Source organism: Bipolaris sorokiniana (genome assembly GCF_000338995.1).
Source record: "Bipolaris sorokiniana ND90Pr unplaced genomic scaffold COCSAscaffold_19, whole genome shotgun sequence".
Taxonomy (NCBI): domain Eukaryota; kingdom Fungi; phylum Ascomycota; class Dothideomycetes; order Pleosporales; family Pleosporaceae; genus Bipolaris; species Bipolaris sorokiniana.
The window spans coordinates 1-16,702 of NW_006911913.1; the positions used below are offsets into that span (position 1 = coordinate 1).

At 46.8% G+C, this 16,702-nt stretch overlaps 8 protein-coding genes across 8 annotated transcripts; 2 read left to right on the forward strand and 6 right to left on the reverse strand.

Annotated features, from left to right (window-relative positions):
- Positions 1–1,005: 1,005 nt before the first annotated feature.
- COCSADRAFT_103200 (uncharacterized protein) lies at positions 1,006–1,804 on the reverse strand (the record flags this gene model as incomplete). Its single annotated transcript, XM_007707432.1, has 2 exons — positions 1,006–1,297; positions 1,350–1,804. 2 exons carry the CDS (start codon positions 1,802–1,804, stop codon positions 1,006–1,008), a joined length of 747 nt encoding a protein of 248 aa, XP_007705622.1.
- Positions 1,805–2,171: 367 nt separating this feature from the next.
- On the forward strand, positions 2,172–4,220 carry COCSADRAFT_176336 (uncharacterized protein; the record flags this gene model as incomplete). The annotated part of the gene is made up of 8 exons (XM_007707433.1): positions 2,172–2,307; positions 2,413–2,454; positions 2,512–2,808; positions 2,864–3,115; positions 3,139–3,200; positions 3,329–3,497; positions 3,574–3,958; positions 4,013–4,220. 8 exons carry the CDS (start codon positions 2,172–2,174, stop codon positions 4,218–4,220), a joined length of 1,551 nt encoding a protein of 516 aa, XP_007705623.1.
- Positions 4,221–4,887: 667 nt separating this feature from the next.
- Positions 4,888–5,657, reverse strand: COCSADRAFT_348641 (uncharacterized protein; the record flags this gene model as incomplete). Its single annotated transcript, XM_007707434.1, has 1 exon — positions 4,888–5,657. One exon carries the CDS (start codon positions 5,655–5,657, stop codon positions 4,944–4,946), a length of 714 nt encoding a protein of 237 aa, XP_007705624.1. The 3' UTR covers positions 4,888–4,943.
- Positions 5,658–9,227: 3,570 nt separating this feature from the next.
- On the reverse strand, positions 9,228–9,943 carry COCSADRAFT_41645 (uncharacterized protein). The gene has a single exon (XM_007707354.1). The coding sequence runs from the start codon at positions 9,863–9,865 to the stop codon at positions 9,437–9,439; it is 429 nt and encodes a 142-aa protein (XP_007705544.1). The 5' UTR covers positions 9,866–9,943; the 3' UTR covers positions 9,228–9,436.
- Positions 9,944–11,222: 1,279 nt separating this feature from the next.
- Positions 11,223–11,777, reverse strand: COCSADRAFT_31245 (uncharacterized protein; the record flags this gene model as incomplete). The annotated part of the gene is made up of 1 exon (XM_007707342.1): positions 11,223–11,777. The coding sequence occupies one exon, from the start codon at positions 11,775–11,777 to the stop codon at positions 11,223–11,225; it is 555 nt and encodes a 184-aa protein (XP_007705532.1).
- A 699-nt stretch (positions 11,778–12,476) lies between these two features.
- COCSADRAFT_165338 (uncharacterized protein) lies at positions 12,477–13,038 on the reverse strand (the record flags this gene model as incomplete). Its single annotated transcript, XM_007707435.1, has 2 exons — positions 12,477–12,536; positions 12,745–13,038. 2 exons carry the CDS (start codon positions 13,036–13,038, stop codon positions 12,477–12,479), a joined length of 354 nt encoding a protein of 117 aa, XP_007705625.1.
- Positions 13,039–13,497: 459 nt separating this feature from the next.
- On the reverse strand, positions 13,498–13,869 carry COCSADRAFT_31246 (uncharacterized protein; the record flags this gene model as incomplete). Its single annotated transcript, XM_007707343.1, has 1 exon — positions 13,498–13,869. One exon carries the CDS (start codon positions 13,867–13,869, stop codon positions 13,498–13,500), a length of 372 nt encoding a protein of 123 aa, XP_007705533.1.
- A 227-nt stretch (positions 13,870–14,096) lies between these two features.
- Positions 14,097–15,710, forward strand: COCSADRAFT_176338 (uncharacterized protein; the record flags this gene model as incomplete). The annotated part of the gene is made up of 7 exons (XM_007707436.1): positions 14,097–14,210; positions 14,250–14,327; positions 14,384–14,600; positions 14,656–14,828; positions 14,849–15,019; positions 15,089–15,456; positions 15,536–15,710. 7 exons carry the CDS (start codon positions 14,097–14,099, stop codon positions 15,708–15,710), a joined length of 1,296 nt encoding a protein of 431 aa, XP_007705626.1.
- Between the last annotated feature and the right edge of the window lie 992 nt (positions 15,711–16,702).

Below are 16,702 nucleotides of genomic sequence, written 5' to 3' on the forward strand. Positions count from 1 at the left end.
GCAATAGAACCTGTACACGCGCCTGTCCTCTCTGCCCGTGAGCCCGTACCGTGACAGGTGCTACTTGTTCTATAGCTAGCTCAGAGGTATAGTAGTCTACTTGTCTAGCGATAGACTCAGAGGTAGCGAATCGATAGGTTCTAGGATGAAAAGAGAGAAATGCTAGGGGAGAGAGATAAGGATTGGATTGATCTGATCTAGTAGTCTGATCTGTTCTTGTAATCTGCTCTGGTTTCTATCTACTAGCTATTCTACTACTATATATATTTGCTGTACTAGATTCTAGAAGAATCTATCTAGTAGTAGATTACGTAGCTATAGACGTAATAGATAGATGAATTGTATAGGGATTGGTTGACTGAAGAATCCGAGTATAGTGCCGAGCACCCGGATTATGTCAGAGATTAGCTGATTAGCTTATATCTCTAACAAAATAGCCTTCCTGCTGCTGACTAAGCAACCTTACTAGACCAACATCTTAAACGCCAAGAAATTCTCTATTCAACGATATATTTTTTATTAGTTTAGCGCTAATACCCATTGAGCAATGGATGTTTGAAAATCACAACTTTTTTGAGTTCTTTTTTTTTTGTCACCCCACTGTATATAATTATACTAGTACTCTACTATAAAAATATATAATGATAACGTATTAGTAGTAGTTAAAAGCTTTAGTTTTTAGTAGGTACATATTCTAGTAGAGTATTGCATGAGCTGAACTATTGCATGAGCTGAACTATTGCACGCACTGACCATATACAGTACTGGTGGTAGCGACCGTAGACATTGCATGGACCCTGAACAACTTCAATGTTCACGTCGCGTTGTGGGCTTTCATGATGATTCTCCACCTTCCCACGTCCAGATCAATGCAGAGTGGATTCTATAGTATCATTGATAAGCCTATCAATCTAATTACCCCGAGGTAAGAACCCGGTAGGGTCCATCATTAATCTATTTCAGGTACCCAGCGCACGCATTGCAGGGAGGGGCTTTAAAATGCCCTCACCACTGCGATACCTTCCCGGTGTAGACCATCAACTTGCCACCGAACTCCTTCTTCGTAGCCCTAGCGAACAACTTCATCATGCCTTCACATGAATCCTGAACCGAGAGGGGCGCCTTCTCGCCTATACCTACTGCCACTGCCGCCCCGTCGCCCAGATCCGTCGAAACATGGCCCGGGTCGATGGTAAAGCAGTTAAGCCACTCATCCTCGTCGTTGATGCGGATTGTGTACCAATTGATTGCTGTCTTGGTAGGCGCGTACGCGGCGTTGGGAATGGGTAGATGGTTGCTAAAGGCCACGGTCAACCAAAATCGCGAGAGAAACGTCAAAGTCAACTTACATCAACAATCCTGCCGACGACCCCATAGGCAGGAATATAGGCTCGCGCGACGACTTCTTCAAGAGATCCCGTGTCGCCTGGTATAGCGCTATCACGCCATACACATTGCACTCCATGTGCGCCTTGATATCCGAAATCTTGACATCTGCGACGGTGGGGTAGATGTACCCAATGCCCGCATTCGCAATCACGATGTCAAGGTGGTCGATTCCATGCTTCTGCTGCAACTCGGTAACAGCATTTTTTGCGTCCTCCTCAACGCTTGCATCGAGCTTCACGACAATGAGCTGGCTGTCGGGATCTTTTGGCAGCTCTTGCAGTTTCTGCACGGTTGGGTGTTCGGGGTTGCGCACTGCGGCAATGACAGTATGATTGGCTTCTGCCAGGAAGCACTCAGTAAGGCCTTGGCCTATGCCTCGGTTGGCGCCGGTGATGAGGACTGTGGTGGAGGCCATGTTGTTCGGGTGAAGTTGTTGTTTTTGTTCTCTTTGGGTGCTTTGGTGGTGAATATGTGACGGTTAAGATGGCTTCTTGAAAGAGAGACTATGTGCGAAGGTGAAGGCTAAGGCGCTAGCTACAGCGATGTTTTGCATTTCTAATCACTGTGCCACAAACCCGCATCGGGGGTTACCTTCGATGGTAGCTTAGCTAAGCCAGGCCGCAGATGCAGGTAGATTTAGTCAAGCGACGCATAGTAAACACAAAGCAGTGTAGTGTACATCTATCACAGTGGGCTGTTACGTCCCGCAACACTCAAATGACCTTGCATGAAATCTATACACAAGCTGACATACACGATTGGCATTACCGTCGTCCTCCAGGATGAGATTACGACTTCACGTTTGGCAATGGTTTCTCGGTAACTTGATCACTGTCAATGCAGAGCAAATCTTTGATAGATTTAGATATCCCGTCCCTGCCAAGGGAATGGCACTTTCTAAACGTTGTTCATGTCATTGTATGTTTTCAACTTAAGCAAACGCCATGGAACACGTACGCGAGAATTTGGTGGCTCTGTATCAGGATGACGAATCTAGACGCAAGGTTGTATACTAAACTGCAGCTATTGTTCTGAGCTATGGTATTACTCTTGGGCTGTATCGACGTACGTGTTTGCCAGTCAAATATCAGAGCCGTCTTTACTAATTGAACGATTTCATAGTGATAATTCACCCCCTTGCCAAAATCTTGGGTCCCAGGATAGCAGCATTGACTTCATGGTATGAAATCTACTACGATGCCTGGCAAGGTGGACAGTATTTCGCAAGATCAGGAAAATGTATCAAAAATACGGTTCGTCACAGCCTTATACATAAATCAGATACTTGGACTTTGTCTAACGCAGCCATCAGACCCAACGAGGTACACTTCAATGACCCAGACTTTGTCGACTTCCTTTACCCTGGCGCAGGCGAGGGTAAAACCTACAGACCCATCATCGTGGGCAAGCGAAGTGGAAGTAAGTCTACGATTGGAATCACACGTACGTTTGACCTATCCACTTACACTTCCAGCTTCAGAGTTCATGACCACCACCGAAGACCACGGCATGCACCGCAAGCGCCGCAGCATCATCAATCCCTTCTTCTCCGTTTCCAGCGTCCGCAAACTTGAGCCCGTGACCAGGGAACATACCGAAAAGGTACTGAACCGGATCGAACAGGCTAGCGGGTCCATTGAGGTGAGTGTACCGTTCAAGGCATATGCGAGCGACACCGTCGTGCAGTATGCGTTTAGCGACTGCTTCCATTTCCTCAACAACACCAGTGCGGGAAGCCGTACTTCAAAGCCGTTGACATGTTCTTCAGCCTCAACCATCCCTTTGGGCATTGGCCCATCGTCGGGTGGATGGTAGCGAAGACGCCCGGCCGGATGATGAGAAACTTTGGCTAGGGCCTTAGAGAGATGTGGGAGAAGAAAATGGTACGTTTGACACGTGACGGTAACAAAGGGCTGAATGAACTGATGTGTTTGCTCAGTGGTGGCTCAAGAAGGTCGAAGAGATTAGGACCTCAAACGATCCCGAACGTATTAAGAGCACAATCTTTGGCGGCGTGCTGAACAGCTCGATTCCCGACGTAGAAAAGACAAATCACCGTCTTGCGAGCGAAGCGCAACTCGTTGTTTTCGCCGGCGAAGGGATCATGCGTAAGACCATCAACTCCTTCCCCGTTTCTCACCCCCTTCAAAGACGTGGAACTCCAGCCGAACATCAAATCTCCAGCGCACACCCTTAGCACCGCGATGTTCTCGCTCTACACGCACCCATCTATCCTCGCTACCGTCAAGGTCGAGCTGTCTTCTATCCCCAATCCGCCTTCTTTCGCCCAACTCGACGCGCTACCCTACTCCAACGCCGTGATCCAGGAGACCATTCGCCTGCACCCCGGCGTCGTAAACAGGCAGTGGCGCTACTCGTCCGATCCCGTCGTGTACGGCGAGCATGTAGTTCCTACAGGCATCACGTATAGCATGATGCCCACAATTCTGCACAAAACACCCTCAGTCTTCAAAAGTCCGAAGGAGTTTAGGCCCGAGGGGTGGATTGAAAACCCTAAGTTGTCGCGCGCATTTATTGGGGTTTCGAAAGGGCCGAGAGGGTGTATTGAGTACGTGTCTTCCTGCCCTAACCCTTTGGACAGAAAGCTGACAGATGTGTGCAGTATCAATCTCGCAAAAAGAGAGATTTCCGTCTTACTTGCAGCGTTGCTAGTCAAGTACGATGTTTACGAGGAAGGAAAGGAGAAGACGGGACCGTCGTTACATGTGTTTGATACATTCAAGGAAAGAGATATCGATACGAATGGCGAATTTATTATTCCTGCACCGGCGAAAGGGAGTAAGGGATCGAAGATGGTGGCGAGGCGTTAGACGCTCCTGATGGGAAGGCAGCAGAGTGTGAGCGGTAGAGTGTCTCGAAGGCTATGAGTAAAAGATTGAGGACAGTATTTTAGCATCGAGGGCTTTTCGCGCAATGCACGTCCTATTCTGGATCGTAGTAGAAATGCAGCTGATCGACTTTCCACTTGTCGCTTGTCAAGTTTGAAGTCTCAAGAGGAAATTCCGAAGCGAGAAAATGCTACGTAGTATGCCCAAAGCAACTCAATACCAGCATCTTCACAATCGGGTCCGAATCATTCATCAGCTCACCCTTGTGCTTTATACTTGGGAAGTACAGTGTTATGGTCCACTCTTAAATTCGTGGGTAAGCTTCGTTCCGAAAAAAAGTTCCTGGCTGATGTCAGGTTGTGCAGTGCTTGGGAGAATTGTCTCAGCCACAACTGCTGCTTAGTAGTCAGCATCTTACCTTGGTTGATTCTTCCTATAGCTGTCTGAAAGACATACAGCAATGGTTGAACCTGCTGCCACGAGCGACCGTGCCCGCTGACGAGAGTACAAACTGCTTTGGACTGTGGACGTGATAGTGTCAATGGGTGGAGCGGGGGATAGCTGCTAGTTTTACTAGATCTTAGATTCTTTCCTTATAAAAATGCATCTTGGAAGACTGAAACCTGGACATAGTTCTACAACATTTATTGCACTAATTCCACGCTGTGCTCTACATCGCGATAGTTAGGATTGCCATGCTTGATATTAAGCAGTGCCGACAGTGCTACATCTAGTAACGATGCCACCATGGAAAATGCCGCCACCATTATTAGGCGAAAACTCAGTGGTGCTGCGTCCACCAACAGTTAGCTCCGTCACGGTTTCAGTGCCGCTGCAGTCTCCGGTGTCGTGGAATCTCGCAAACCGTATTGCACCCTGAGCAGGGATACACTCGGCATCTGTAAGAGCCTGATTTTCGGCAACGGGGGTATCAGGCCGGACAATACAGGCCCCCCAAGTGACAAGGGCACTCTGATCTGTGATTTCCGAGACGGAACACCCTCCAGCGACGCATATAGTATCTTCAACTTCATTGCCGATAGGGAGGGAAACGCCTTCCACAGAGCAACCAAGCTGGTCTTCGTCGAAATTGACACGGACTGCGGCCTCGAAGTCTCCGGATCCCTCTCCTCCGAGGTCAGACGGAAGACCGAATACAGATTCCATTCTGAGAGAAAATAGGCCATTAGTTAATGTATAACACTCCTTGAATGTATTTTCATACCTGCAATCAACGGTACTTTGCTGATCTCCTCCGGTGACAAAAAACTTCACGAGTTTAGCGATGGGATTGCCACCAAGGGGACATGTTGGGCATGTTTGACGTTTCTCAAAGAGAGAAGGATGTAGACTGGAGCCATACCCTTCAGCGATAAGGGAACTTGTAGTAAGAAGAAGAGCAAATGCGCGAAATGCCATGATGGAGTGATAAGAAGAGAGACCAGTTAAGTGAAAGGTTTGCCGGAACTGAATGTAAAAAGAAACTGTGGCTGAAAAAGACTGTTGTTGAATAAGACTGTTGTTGAACAAGACTGTTGCTTAAGGAGGTGTTGCTTGGAGAATTGGAAAGGATTGTGAAGATAAGGCGATATATATACCTACGCCAACTTAACGGACCATATAAGCAATCATCATGAATACCTACTTTTTTTTAGAGCATTGTATGAGCTTCTTGGCTGACACATCTGACAGTCGTTGATCGCATATTGTGCCCGCTACCCTATGCATTCAATGCAGTTTTGCCAAGCTCGGCGTCTTGGGGAATACTTCTGAACGGGAGAGCGGAGCTTTTAATAGTAGAGATAAAGCTACGATGGAGGTCTACTTGAGACACCAGCGTTACAGTCGTTATTCTTACTATAGGAAGCCGAGACGAGTGGCGTGTTTTGGTCATTTACTGCACTTTTGTTCGCGTGCCAGCAACATGAGCTCTGTCACTGACCTGGAGCGCCAAGCTGGATGGGACGAGAGGAGCTCCCGCCTATGAAACAAGGGGGAATGCGCGGAGTTATCATTAAAGCCTGAGAGTTACAGCCCGCCCCTGCCAATTGATTATAAATAAACATAAGCTAGAGCGGTCGCGAGCCACCAATGTGCTCAATTGAATGTCACAGTAATTTGTAAAGGGAGCTTCTAAGAACTATTGTGTGTGAGCATGGTGTGGAGCTATTGGGTAGTCTTTTTCGGTGGTACTTCGGACGAATCAAAACACCTCTATCATGGTAATATTACCACTTGATCTCTTTTCTTATACGTACCCACACACAGTGATCATGAAGATCAAATGTAGACAAAGGTGAAGGCAGAACTGGTCGTTGGTGCTGACGGTGAGTAGAATTCAAAGATATCATTCCGCGAGATGAAGCTCAAGACCAGTGCTTACTACATAATACAAATCCTGCGTTCGCAGAAGCGTCGCGCCGCGCCTGGTTTGTGTTCATGATGGTGGTATGGATATAACACGAGTAACTGTACCAGCGGCCACAGTAAGGTCAAACGACGAAACTTCTGAATTCATGGATCACATAAGCTTGTGGTACGGTCCCTTCGCAAGTATCACTGCCATGCCAGTTCGACGAGGTAGGCAGAGATCTGATGATTGAACAGCAGTCTCTATTTATCAATGTTGGGTAGAGAATGAATGGTTCCTAGGTCTCTATTGCTGCCATGCGAGACATGGCTTCCAAAAAGAGGGAAAAGAACGTCGCCAGGATATGGAATGCTTCAAAGAAGTTTTCCGAGACTTCCCACCCACCATGCAAAGGATACGGTCCTATATTCAACAGGCCAAGTTTGGCAATTGAAAGAGAGTATGTCCTCGTCATGGGTCAGCGGCTGCGGAAAGATTGTTCTCATAGGCGATGATGCCTATGATACCCTTCCTTGGGTGAGATAAGTACAGCCACGCGTCAAAAGTTTTGCAAGTCAAGCTGCCCCACCAAAACCCCACTCCCCACCGTCCACATTTTGAATACCTCCTACTAACGCTACAGCGCACCAATTCAATCATAGAATATCGCAAACTACTTGCCGTCGCTAAAATATAACAATAGAGGAGCGAAATATTGCAATTAGCATATTACGTGGTGGTTGCACTGCAACTGAAGTTGTAGCTATCTTTTTACGCGCGCTCTCTACTATCACCCGCCTCCACCAAAAGTTTAACACCACCTCAACGATAGTAGATAGACCTCGCAGCGGCCAGCTACAGATACTTTTAAGGTACTAAAAGAAGATTATCTTTCGCGAAGCACGCCGTTCGCCTAAAATTAAGTATAAACAGCTACTTAAAGCTGCGACTATTGTGCAACCTAACGGCACCCGTTTACCCACCCTTAGTAAGTCCACGCTTTATTAGATGCTCCGCCGTCTTAATATAGTTAAATATCTCTGTAAAAAGTGTCTAAAATTAACTCTAAAATATGCCCGTAAGCGGTTACGGTTTACTATACGATATAGAAGTTTTCCTTAGCATCGCCGCATAGTTAAGTTCTTAGATAAGTACTCTATATAGAAGAGTACTTACTAAGAATAGGAGTGGTGCTTTCAATATCTAGAAGAAAAATAGAAAGCTCGTATAATTACGGAAGTGACTACGGGCAAGGTAGCTACGTAGATAGTGTAGGGGGCTATATAGTTGGATAAACGTGGGCGAGGTCAACGCAGCCCACTAGTAATAATAGAAAGGGATACTAATGCTAAACGTAGTAGCTATAGCAGCCAAAGTTATATTAAAGCCCTTCGTATAGGCCTTCTACCTTCTTATAGGCCCTTATAATTATTTATATAGAATAACGCGCGTATATATACGTTCAGAGTCGTATAGAGTTTCCTTATAGATCACCATATTACAACACTTAACTGGCCAGCGTATTCACTAGATCTTAACCTTATTAAGCACCTCTAGTAGCAGCTAAAACGACGCATGAATAAGTTCTATCTATAGTATAATAACTATAGTAAAAGTCAGGAACAGATAGATGGCTTTTGCCACGCGTTAAAAGATAGCTGGCGGCGGATACTAAGAAAGAGTATAGAACAGCTTATTAACTTAATGCCTCGCCGCCTCGCAGCTTATAGAGCTACGCGCGGCTGGTAAACAAAATACTAGTATTTACGAAAATACTCTATATTTCAAAATTAAATTATATACAGTTTTGGGTGAGATATCACCAAAAATATCATAGGCGTTGAGTTTTGGTGATGGTGGGGCCTCGGCTGACTTGCGAAACTTTTGATTTAGTACTGTAAGTCGATACCGTCGCTCTCATATTGAAGCAAGATACTTATGCTCCTAGGGAGGTAGCATGGCACTCGAAGATGCAGTAACAGTTGCAGAGTGTCTGGAGTGCGCACATTCAATGAATGATACTCCGGATGTGCTTGATGCATTTCAAGAGATTCGGCCACCGCGATGTAGACGGGTCCCAGAATGGAGCGCCATAAAAGGTCGCCAGGCAACACTTCCTAATGGACCTGAGCAGGAGGAACGCGACAGCAAGCTCAGATCGTCCAATGCTTGGGTGCAAGCCGAATCTTGGGATAAGCATCACATCGATGAGGTGCCAAAGCATGAGACCTTGAATTGGAAAGCATGACTAAGCGGGCGCAACGCAACACAATTCGTAAGACGAGGTTATGTATGCTAGAGACTAATGTCCATAATCGCTAACCAGTAGTAGGCCAACCGTAAACTAGACAAGCGCTTTTTGTCACACTAGCGAAAAGAGTCCCTGCGTGATGGATATCGTCTCTTGCGCATACACCAGAGGCTGCTTGTCACTATGATCAGCTCCACATATTACAAAAAGCTGCTTTCGTTTTTTTCAAATCGCCTTGGTAGAACTCTCAGCTATCGAAATGATTCTGAATAAGGCTCAGGGCATGTTGAGCAATGCATTGGCCCCTGTAACTTGAGTATTCTGTGCATCGCGCAAACTGGAAACTGGTTGTGCAAGTGAGTGTAATGTTGTATAGCAAGAATTCTACGTCGAAAAGGTATAGTGAATATTCGCACGGTAACACAATATATTCTCTCATCAAGCCATTAATTCTCTGTAGATAACAAATATGGGCAAATTGAAGATTAAATAAAAAACAGCCAACACAGAGAGTAACCATAAGATCCGAATTCTTAGCAGAACGAGGCCTGGCTTCGTGGTACAGCCGAGGGTAGCAGCCATGTGGAGGCGGAACCCTTAGTTCTTGGCTGGGCAAGGCTTCGGGGTAGGGTACAGCCACGGGACGCCATCGCAGTCGGCACTGCAGCGGTAGTTTTTTGGGTCTTCGAGGTTGCAGCTCCGCAGCAGCGCAGCCTTAGTGCCTGTAGCCCAAAACTCGCTGCTGCAGGGCAGTGCGTACTTGTAAGTCGGGTCCTCAAGCAGGGCTGGATCGTTGCGACAGCAGGCCTCGCGCCCTTCACCCCAAACGTAGCTCCAGCCCGTCGTGCAGCAGCGGCCGTTGTCGGCGGTGGCTGGTGTAACGACCGGGCCGCCGCTAAAGCTCTTGCCGAAGTTAGGGCACGTCCAGGTGGTCTGGCGGGTTGCGAGGGTAGCGTCCTCGGCAATAGGCGAGGAGGAGGCAATGGTAGCGGCGAGGAGGCCGGCAAGGATGTTGAGGGCGAACATGTTTGTACTGGTGGTCTTTAGGTAGAAACGTGAATAAGTATAGTTGTTTATATTAAAACGAGTGTCATAAACAGTTAGAGTTGTGAACTGTATCTTGTTAGCTCAAGGAGAATTCCCTCTCTTTATACATGAATTTCAGAACGCATAAACTGATTTATTAGCTTACTTATCAATATGTACTCCCTGTAGTCAACCTTGATGATATCAATATATTAAATTACCATCGCAGAGGGGTAACCTGATGAACTGCTTGATACAGAACGGAAAGCCGGGGTTGCATGGGGTATACCATGTAAGGTAATAGGCCGGGTGCCTAGGTTGGAGCCTTCGCCGGAACTACCCCAGGACTAACAATAACTCGTCCAGGGTTGCCCCGGATAACTCCCGGGGTCACTCCGGATAACCACCGGGACTACAAGTGCATACGCTATACGCGATGAAATTTTTGCTTATAATTTCAACGTTCACATTATTACCAAGGTCTTACTTGCGCTGCATGTCACTAAATCAACACTATCATGTCAACACCCGGCTTCGCCTTTTCCCAATGCTGACAATCGACATCAAACATCACAGCCACCCTCCGATACACCATTTCCGAATACGGTCCTAGTAACTCACGCGACTCCGCGTCAAACGCTTCTTCCAATGATAAGCAATGGAAGAACCAGCCTGAAGCTCGAGGCAGCATCGCATATGGCCCATTACTGACATGGCGTGCCACGACCGCGAAAAACATCCTACTGGGCTGCGTGGATCAATACCAATTATCCAGCGTGACTGAGCCAATCATCTGTTTGTTACTCTGGTCCAATGCAACATCGAATTTGGTCAGACTGGACTCATTGTGACTGGCTCCACAACAGAACGAACGTAAAAGCGTGCCGTTTACGCAAAGAATCCGAGCAACCATGGGAGCAGTACACGCATAGCATGCAGAAACAGACAATGAGCTTTCGGATTCGTTCAGAACACGACGGCAAGTTGCACGTACTCTTAGATAGTCGAGTAGAAGCGGAGTGGAAGCATGGACAAATGAACGAGGAGCTGGCGCTCAATCAAGTACTCCGCAAATTTCTTGTTGGTATTGCCCTGGAAAACGGATGACTCTATTGGTTGAGTCATCCGTAATGTCGAAGCGGTAATACTCTACCTGCGAGCAAATCTTCGGCCATTTGGCTCTGCCTATCTGGATATGCGAGTGCATACATTTTGTGATGTTAGTCACTGCGCCCCAGAGCACTGGGGGGTGATTTTTGGTGATCGCGCCGGTATCATCATGAATAGAGAGTGAGATTTAGGATCAACTAGAAGAGTGTTTCAGCCGTGGGAGCCAGACGTGGTTATAGGCACTAGATCATTCCCAAAGAATAACTGCATCTAAGTACTTCCCTGGGATGCCGCAGTAGAAAGCGGATCTTAAGCCTGGTGAAAGTTTGCAATTGATCCCCTTGATGGCGTCCTCGGCGCCCCTCTTGTGGACAAATTTACGAAACACAAATGCTGTAGCCAGGTGTTGATAGCGGTCGAAGTGATCCGCAGACTCGTCGTCGAAAAATCTCCAGCTGGATTCCGCAACAATCGAATGGGCCAGAGGTGTCTCGAGCGGGCAGTCTTCGTACCAAGTCCCTTGAGAGCATTTCCAGAACATTTGGGTGGGCATTACCACGGTCACCTGATGTGATAGCAGCTTCTCTTGCAAGGTCCACCCTCTGGTGTCCCACTCAGACGAGAGGACGCTAGCGTGGGATGGCTCAGCAAAGGCAGAGAGTTGGATGCCTTCGATTGTTTCGATCTCTGATATAAAGCAACGAGATTCGGGCTGCACTCCAGCAAGTCCAGAGTTACAATATTCGCTACAGGAAGACTGAGAGGTATAAGCGAAGCTGCAAGAGGTGAACGGTAAAAACATACCGATATAGTTACTAACGCCCTTTTGTAAACCTGGTCCATCTGACAGAGCTAAGCGCCCTTATCCCCATTGTCATCTTGGTGAATGCACAACGCATCTATCCACAGATATTTGAATTCCATTCACTCAGCGAAAGCCATGGCATCTTTGATAGTGTGCAGTATATCTGCATGCGAATCGCTTAGTCCACCCGGTTGTCCCAGTCCGTCCCGCATCTCAACAGTATTTAATAGCTGCGCCGACTTACCCCATACATATGGGAGCGCTGCATATGTGCCACCAGGATGGCTGACATCTATTTCTTCCACCATGCATCACTTCTCGACGTCGATCACCTGGAATCCTGCATGGTATGGTTTCAGCCATGGCAGTTTGCATTTTCCTTCGTGGTCTACCAAACATCGACCCAGCCAGGCACACACTCGGTCCATTGCTACCTGGGTTTCTACTAATCTTCCATTGCTAATTTATGAGCATATTCGGCTACCATCGGAATGCGATCATAACTCCCTTAATTTCATACGGACGTTTAGATCTGGTTTCTCCCTCATGATGAAAACACTAGACGAGCCAAAATGAGTTTCATCTCTGCCATTACAAGTTTTTTGCCAACACAATTGCGTGGCCTAGTACTAAATGGCTAAAACACATTTTTGGTATCTCTTGGGTATTCAGAGGGTGAATTGGGAAGCCAACGCTCTAGTGCGCAAAGTTGCTGGTGAGGTGGTAGGTTGGCTGTTGAGAGACATTGACGATGGTCTACAATAGAGCGGTTAGTACTCGCGTGGAAGAGTCTCGACATCTTATGTGGTGATAGTTTAGGAAGTCTGCTTACGTTTTCTGGCATAGCATGTCCTGCAACAACTGCACCACCTTTGGGAACGATGCGCTACAGACCGGCTGGAACAGGCGGATAGATGCGCATTCCCTCATTTATGGTAGCCTGCAGAGTCTTCAGCTCACCTACACTTATCATATTGATATCTTCCTGCTTGGTGGATGCAGCGGTGATATCGGCGCGTAGTTTCTGCATCGATTCCGGGTTCTTTACCAACAGGTACATGATTCCACACAGCGCCGTCGCGTCACTCTCACTCCCACCAATGATGAAAAGACTCGCATTCGATTCCATTTCTTCAACACTCATGCCCTTTTCATCATTGTGTCGCAGGATATATGTCCAAAAGTCGGATCGGTGCCGTTGCTCGCCAGCCGCAAGGCATTTATGGACTTTCTCAGCGCTTAGATTGATATGCTGCATACGCGCCTTGACGTCCTTCTCTGGCAAAGGGGCAATTATGAAGGTTATAAAAGGTTTAAACAGCCTGGCCACTCCAAATAACAAAAGCGCTTTGATGAAGGGAAACAGTAGCCCGATCCAAGGACGGTATACTCCATTTGACAAACATCTAAATGGCTCACCAAATGCTAAATCCCCTACAATATCAAATGTAGTATACTACAGCCAATTCTTGATATTGATCTCAGTCGTAGAATTTGCCGCAAGTGCACTCGTCAGCTGATCGATGTAGCGCATTCCAAGGATCTCTTGCGCTCGCAGTGCCTTTTCGCTAAAGGTGTGGTTGACTGTTCTTCGTTGCCGTGAGATAGAATGATCTTGCAGTTCGAAAAGTCACGAACAATGTTGGACGTGATGAGGTTTATTGCTGTTCGGGTTGTCTCGTGAGGGAAATCGGTGATAGGTCGGGGGATAGTAGGGTCAGATGGGCGCCCCAAGTCTTGCCAAAGGTTGGATGAATAAAACTACTGCGTTGCGACTATGAAGTTCCTCCCAGAGAGGACAGAAGTCCTCGTGGCCCAAATACTTGTCGTCATAACTCGACAACAATGCGACTCCATCTGCCTTGAGCACATCGAGTGAGTAGCGCACTTCCTCTAGACAAACGTCTATCTGAGTAAGTGAGGGTACGGATGCAAAGAAACCAAATCGACGTGGGTGACTGGTCGAGATATCCTTGGCGTACTCGTTGACCGATCGGCATAGTTTTGTGGCTTCCTCGGCAGATGAGGCGAACGCAAGACCTGGAGCGCTCAAGGATAAGATTGAGACATCGATATCGTTGCGGTCCATGAATTTTAGGTCAAGTTCCACATTGCATAGTTAATGGTAGTGTAAGTCCTTTGGGAACTCCAACTGCATTGACACCGAACCGGGCCCTCTCCATATCTGCCCGACTCATTAACCCTCACCGACTTAGTCTACTACCAGAATAGAGCACATGTTACCACGGGCCAGGCAACTAGATTATATAGTGTTATCGCCCTAATGAGCGATTTCGACACCCGTCGTTTGCAAACATGGCAGCACACCTGGTTTTCGGACTACTCTGCTCGGTCAATTTGGCATGGGCAGTGATTCCAGGAGAAATTCAAAATTACCTCAAAACTCAACTATCATCTAGCTCGGAAGTTGTACTTTCTAGTTCTCAAGCCTACACTACCGATATAAAGCAAAGATGGAACGCCTATGATGCGCCATCCTTTGTTATGAGGGTGAAGCCTGCTACTGCCAATGATGTCGCGACTATCGTAAGCTCAAAATTTGTCTTGTTTACCAGTATTTCGATTCTAATGCTAGCGCGAAGGTCCGTTACGCTTCAAGCAACAGTATTCTGTTCATAGGAACAGGTGGTGGCCATGGTTATACTACGACTACTAGCGCCCTGAAGAACGGAATCAACATAGATCTCGGTGGTTTCAAGGGGGTATCAATTGATTCTGCAGCAAGCAAAATGACTATTGGAGGCGCTGTCACCTTCGGAGAAGTTTTGAACCTCGTGTACAAGGCTGGAAAAGAGATAAGTAGGTCGTTCTTCCTTACATTCTTCAATATGGCACCGACATCCATTCCTATCAGAGACTGGATCTTGCTCGTGCGTTGGGATGGTTGGTGCTACCATAGGCGGCGGCATCGGCGTCTATCAAGGTCTTCATGGTTTGATCATAGACGCACTCCAGTCGATGACCATTGTGACCGGAAAGGGGGACATTGTTAATGCATCACTTTCCGAGAATAGCGATCTTTTTTGGGTATTAGAGGCGCCGGACAGAACTTCGGTCTGATAACCTCTGCTACTTACAAATTACATGAACAGACCAACCGTGGCCAGGCCTTAAACAGCGATTTTCTTTTCCCAGTCAGCGCGAATGCTACTATTTTCAACGTCTTGAAGTCGTTTATCCAGAATCAGCCAGATGCTTTAGACCAGCGCTATACAATAGTCGCCTACTTTGAAAACGGTTAGTTTAAAGCGTCAAGGTTGACTACAGGGCATTTACATAATCTATAGGTCGTCATAATGGTCAATGCTGTGTATGTAGGTACAGAAAATGATGGAAGAAAGATCCTTCAGCCACTACTTTCTGTCAAAGCCCTCCAGTCCAATGTGACCATGATTCCATACAACCGTCTTTTTCTGGAAAATCGCTTCGGTGTCGATCCTCTCGGCTGTATCTCAGGTATTCCTCAAGCATCGTATGGCATGAATCCGTATCTGTATGGTTTTGCAACCTACCAGAAAACGCTTGCTGCGTATATCGACTTCTATGCCGCAACTAATTTGACGACATCCTACATGGTCACGGAGATATTCCCTACTAGAGTCTCGCTCAAAACACCAGACCAAGCAACAGCGTATCCGTATCGAGCTACAATGGCGTATCTACAAGTCCTAGCAACAGCTATGTGCACCTATGTTTACTGGCAACTAATACTTCTAAAGATTCATGAGCTGAAGTGGCTTCACGACAAATGCACAGACATCTGCCATCGCGAAGTTTACGAAAGAGATACGTGAAAATTTTGCAAAGCTCAACGGCGCAAAGGGGCTTGAGGTCTACGTTAACTACACACATGGCGATGAAGGTCGTAATGCTTGGTATACTGCAGCAAAACTTTCGCAACTTTCGTAACTTAAGCGAAAATGGAATCCGCAAAACCTTTTGAATTTCACGAACGGTTTTGCTCACTAGAATGATTAAGACTTTTGTATACCGCACCATCCGAGCCCTTCAACTCTTCTTACCCATCTTCAAGAGTGGCGTCCTCGCCAGAGTAACATTAGCTGATCTAGCTCACAGAACACTTGTTTCGCTAATTCTCATGCTTAATCTCTTCATAGTATCATGAGCTTTAGCAATAGCCTAGATAAATTATCCTGCTATTGATGCGAAACTTTGCACCCTCTGCCCACTCCTGCTCTACATGATATTGTGGCATTCTGAGCGCTTACAAAGATTGCCAATCCAAAAACTCTCTTTAGCCGTGGCTCTGTCAAATGCTGCATTCTTTTGTTCAATTTACATTATCCAATCTTCCCAAAACTCAAGGACTTACATGCAACCATCCTTCAGTCAATCATCAAGACATGATCTGTCGTTCATTATTATTATTATTATTATTATTATTTTGGTTTTACGTCCTGTCTCAGCCGGTGGGCTATATAAGACGTGCAGGCTAGGCCCGCAAGTATCTACGTAGTGCTATCACTTTGGTGTAGGTGGGGGAGGGGGCTATCTAAATCGAGGTGAGGCTCGTAGCCTAGTCTAGAGGGAGGTAGAAGGGGGTCTTGCGGGTAAAAGAGAGAGGTAGGGTGGGTGTAGGGCGAGGCCACCTAGTATAGGTGTTGCCCTAGTTCTCGAGGTTTCCTTTGTGCCAGGCCTGTGTTGCAGCCCTAGTTTCTTCAATAAAGGCAATAGTAGCCTGTATGCCTACGCTCGTGTTTAGCAGGAAGGCTAGCGATAGGGGGTCCTTGCTCGCCTCCTGCATCTTTATCCTAGCCTCCTTATATAGCGTACAGCTAAGGAGGATATGGGTAGGATCTTGAGTAGCTCTATAGTTGCAGGGGCAAACGTTTAGAGTCTACTTGTCTCGCGTAAAGAGAAAGTCTCTTAGGTAACAGTGG

Bases quoted from the DNA above. Each gene is read 5' to 3' on its own strand.
- COCSADRAFT_41645 (XM_007707354.1), bottom strand. From the start codon at position 9,865: ATGTTCGCCCTCAACATCCTTGCCGGCCTCCTCGCCGCTACCATTGCC.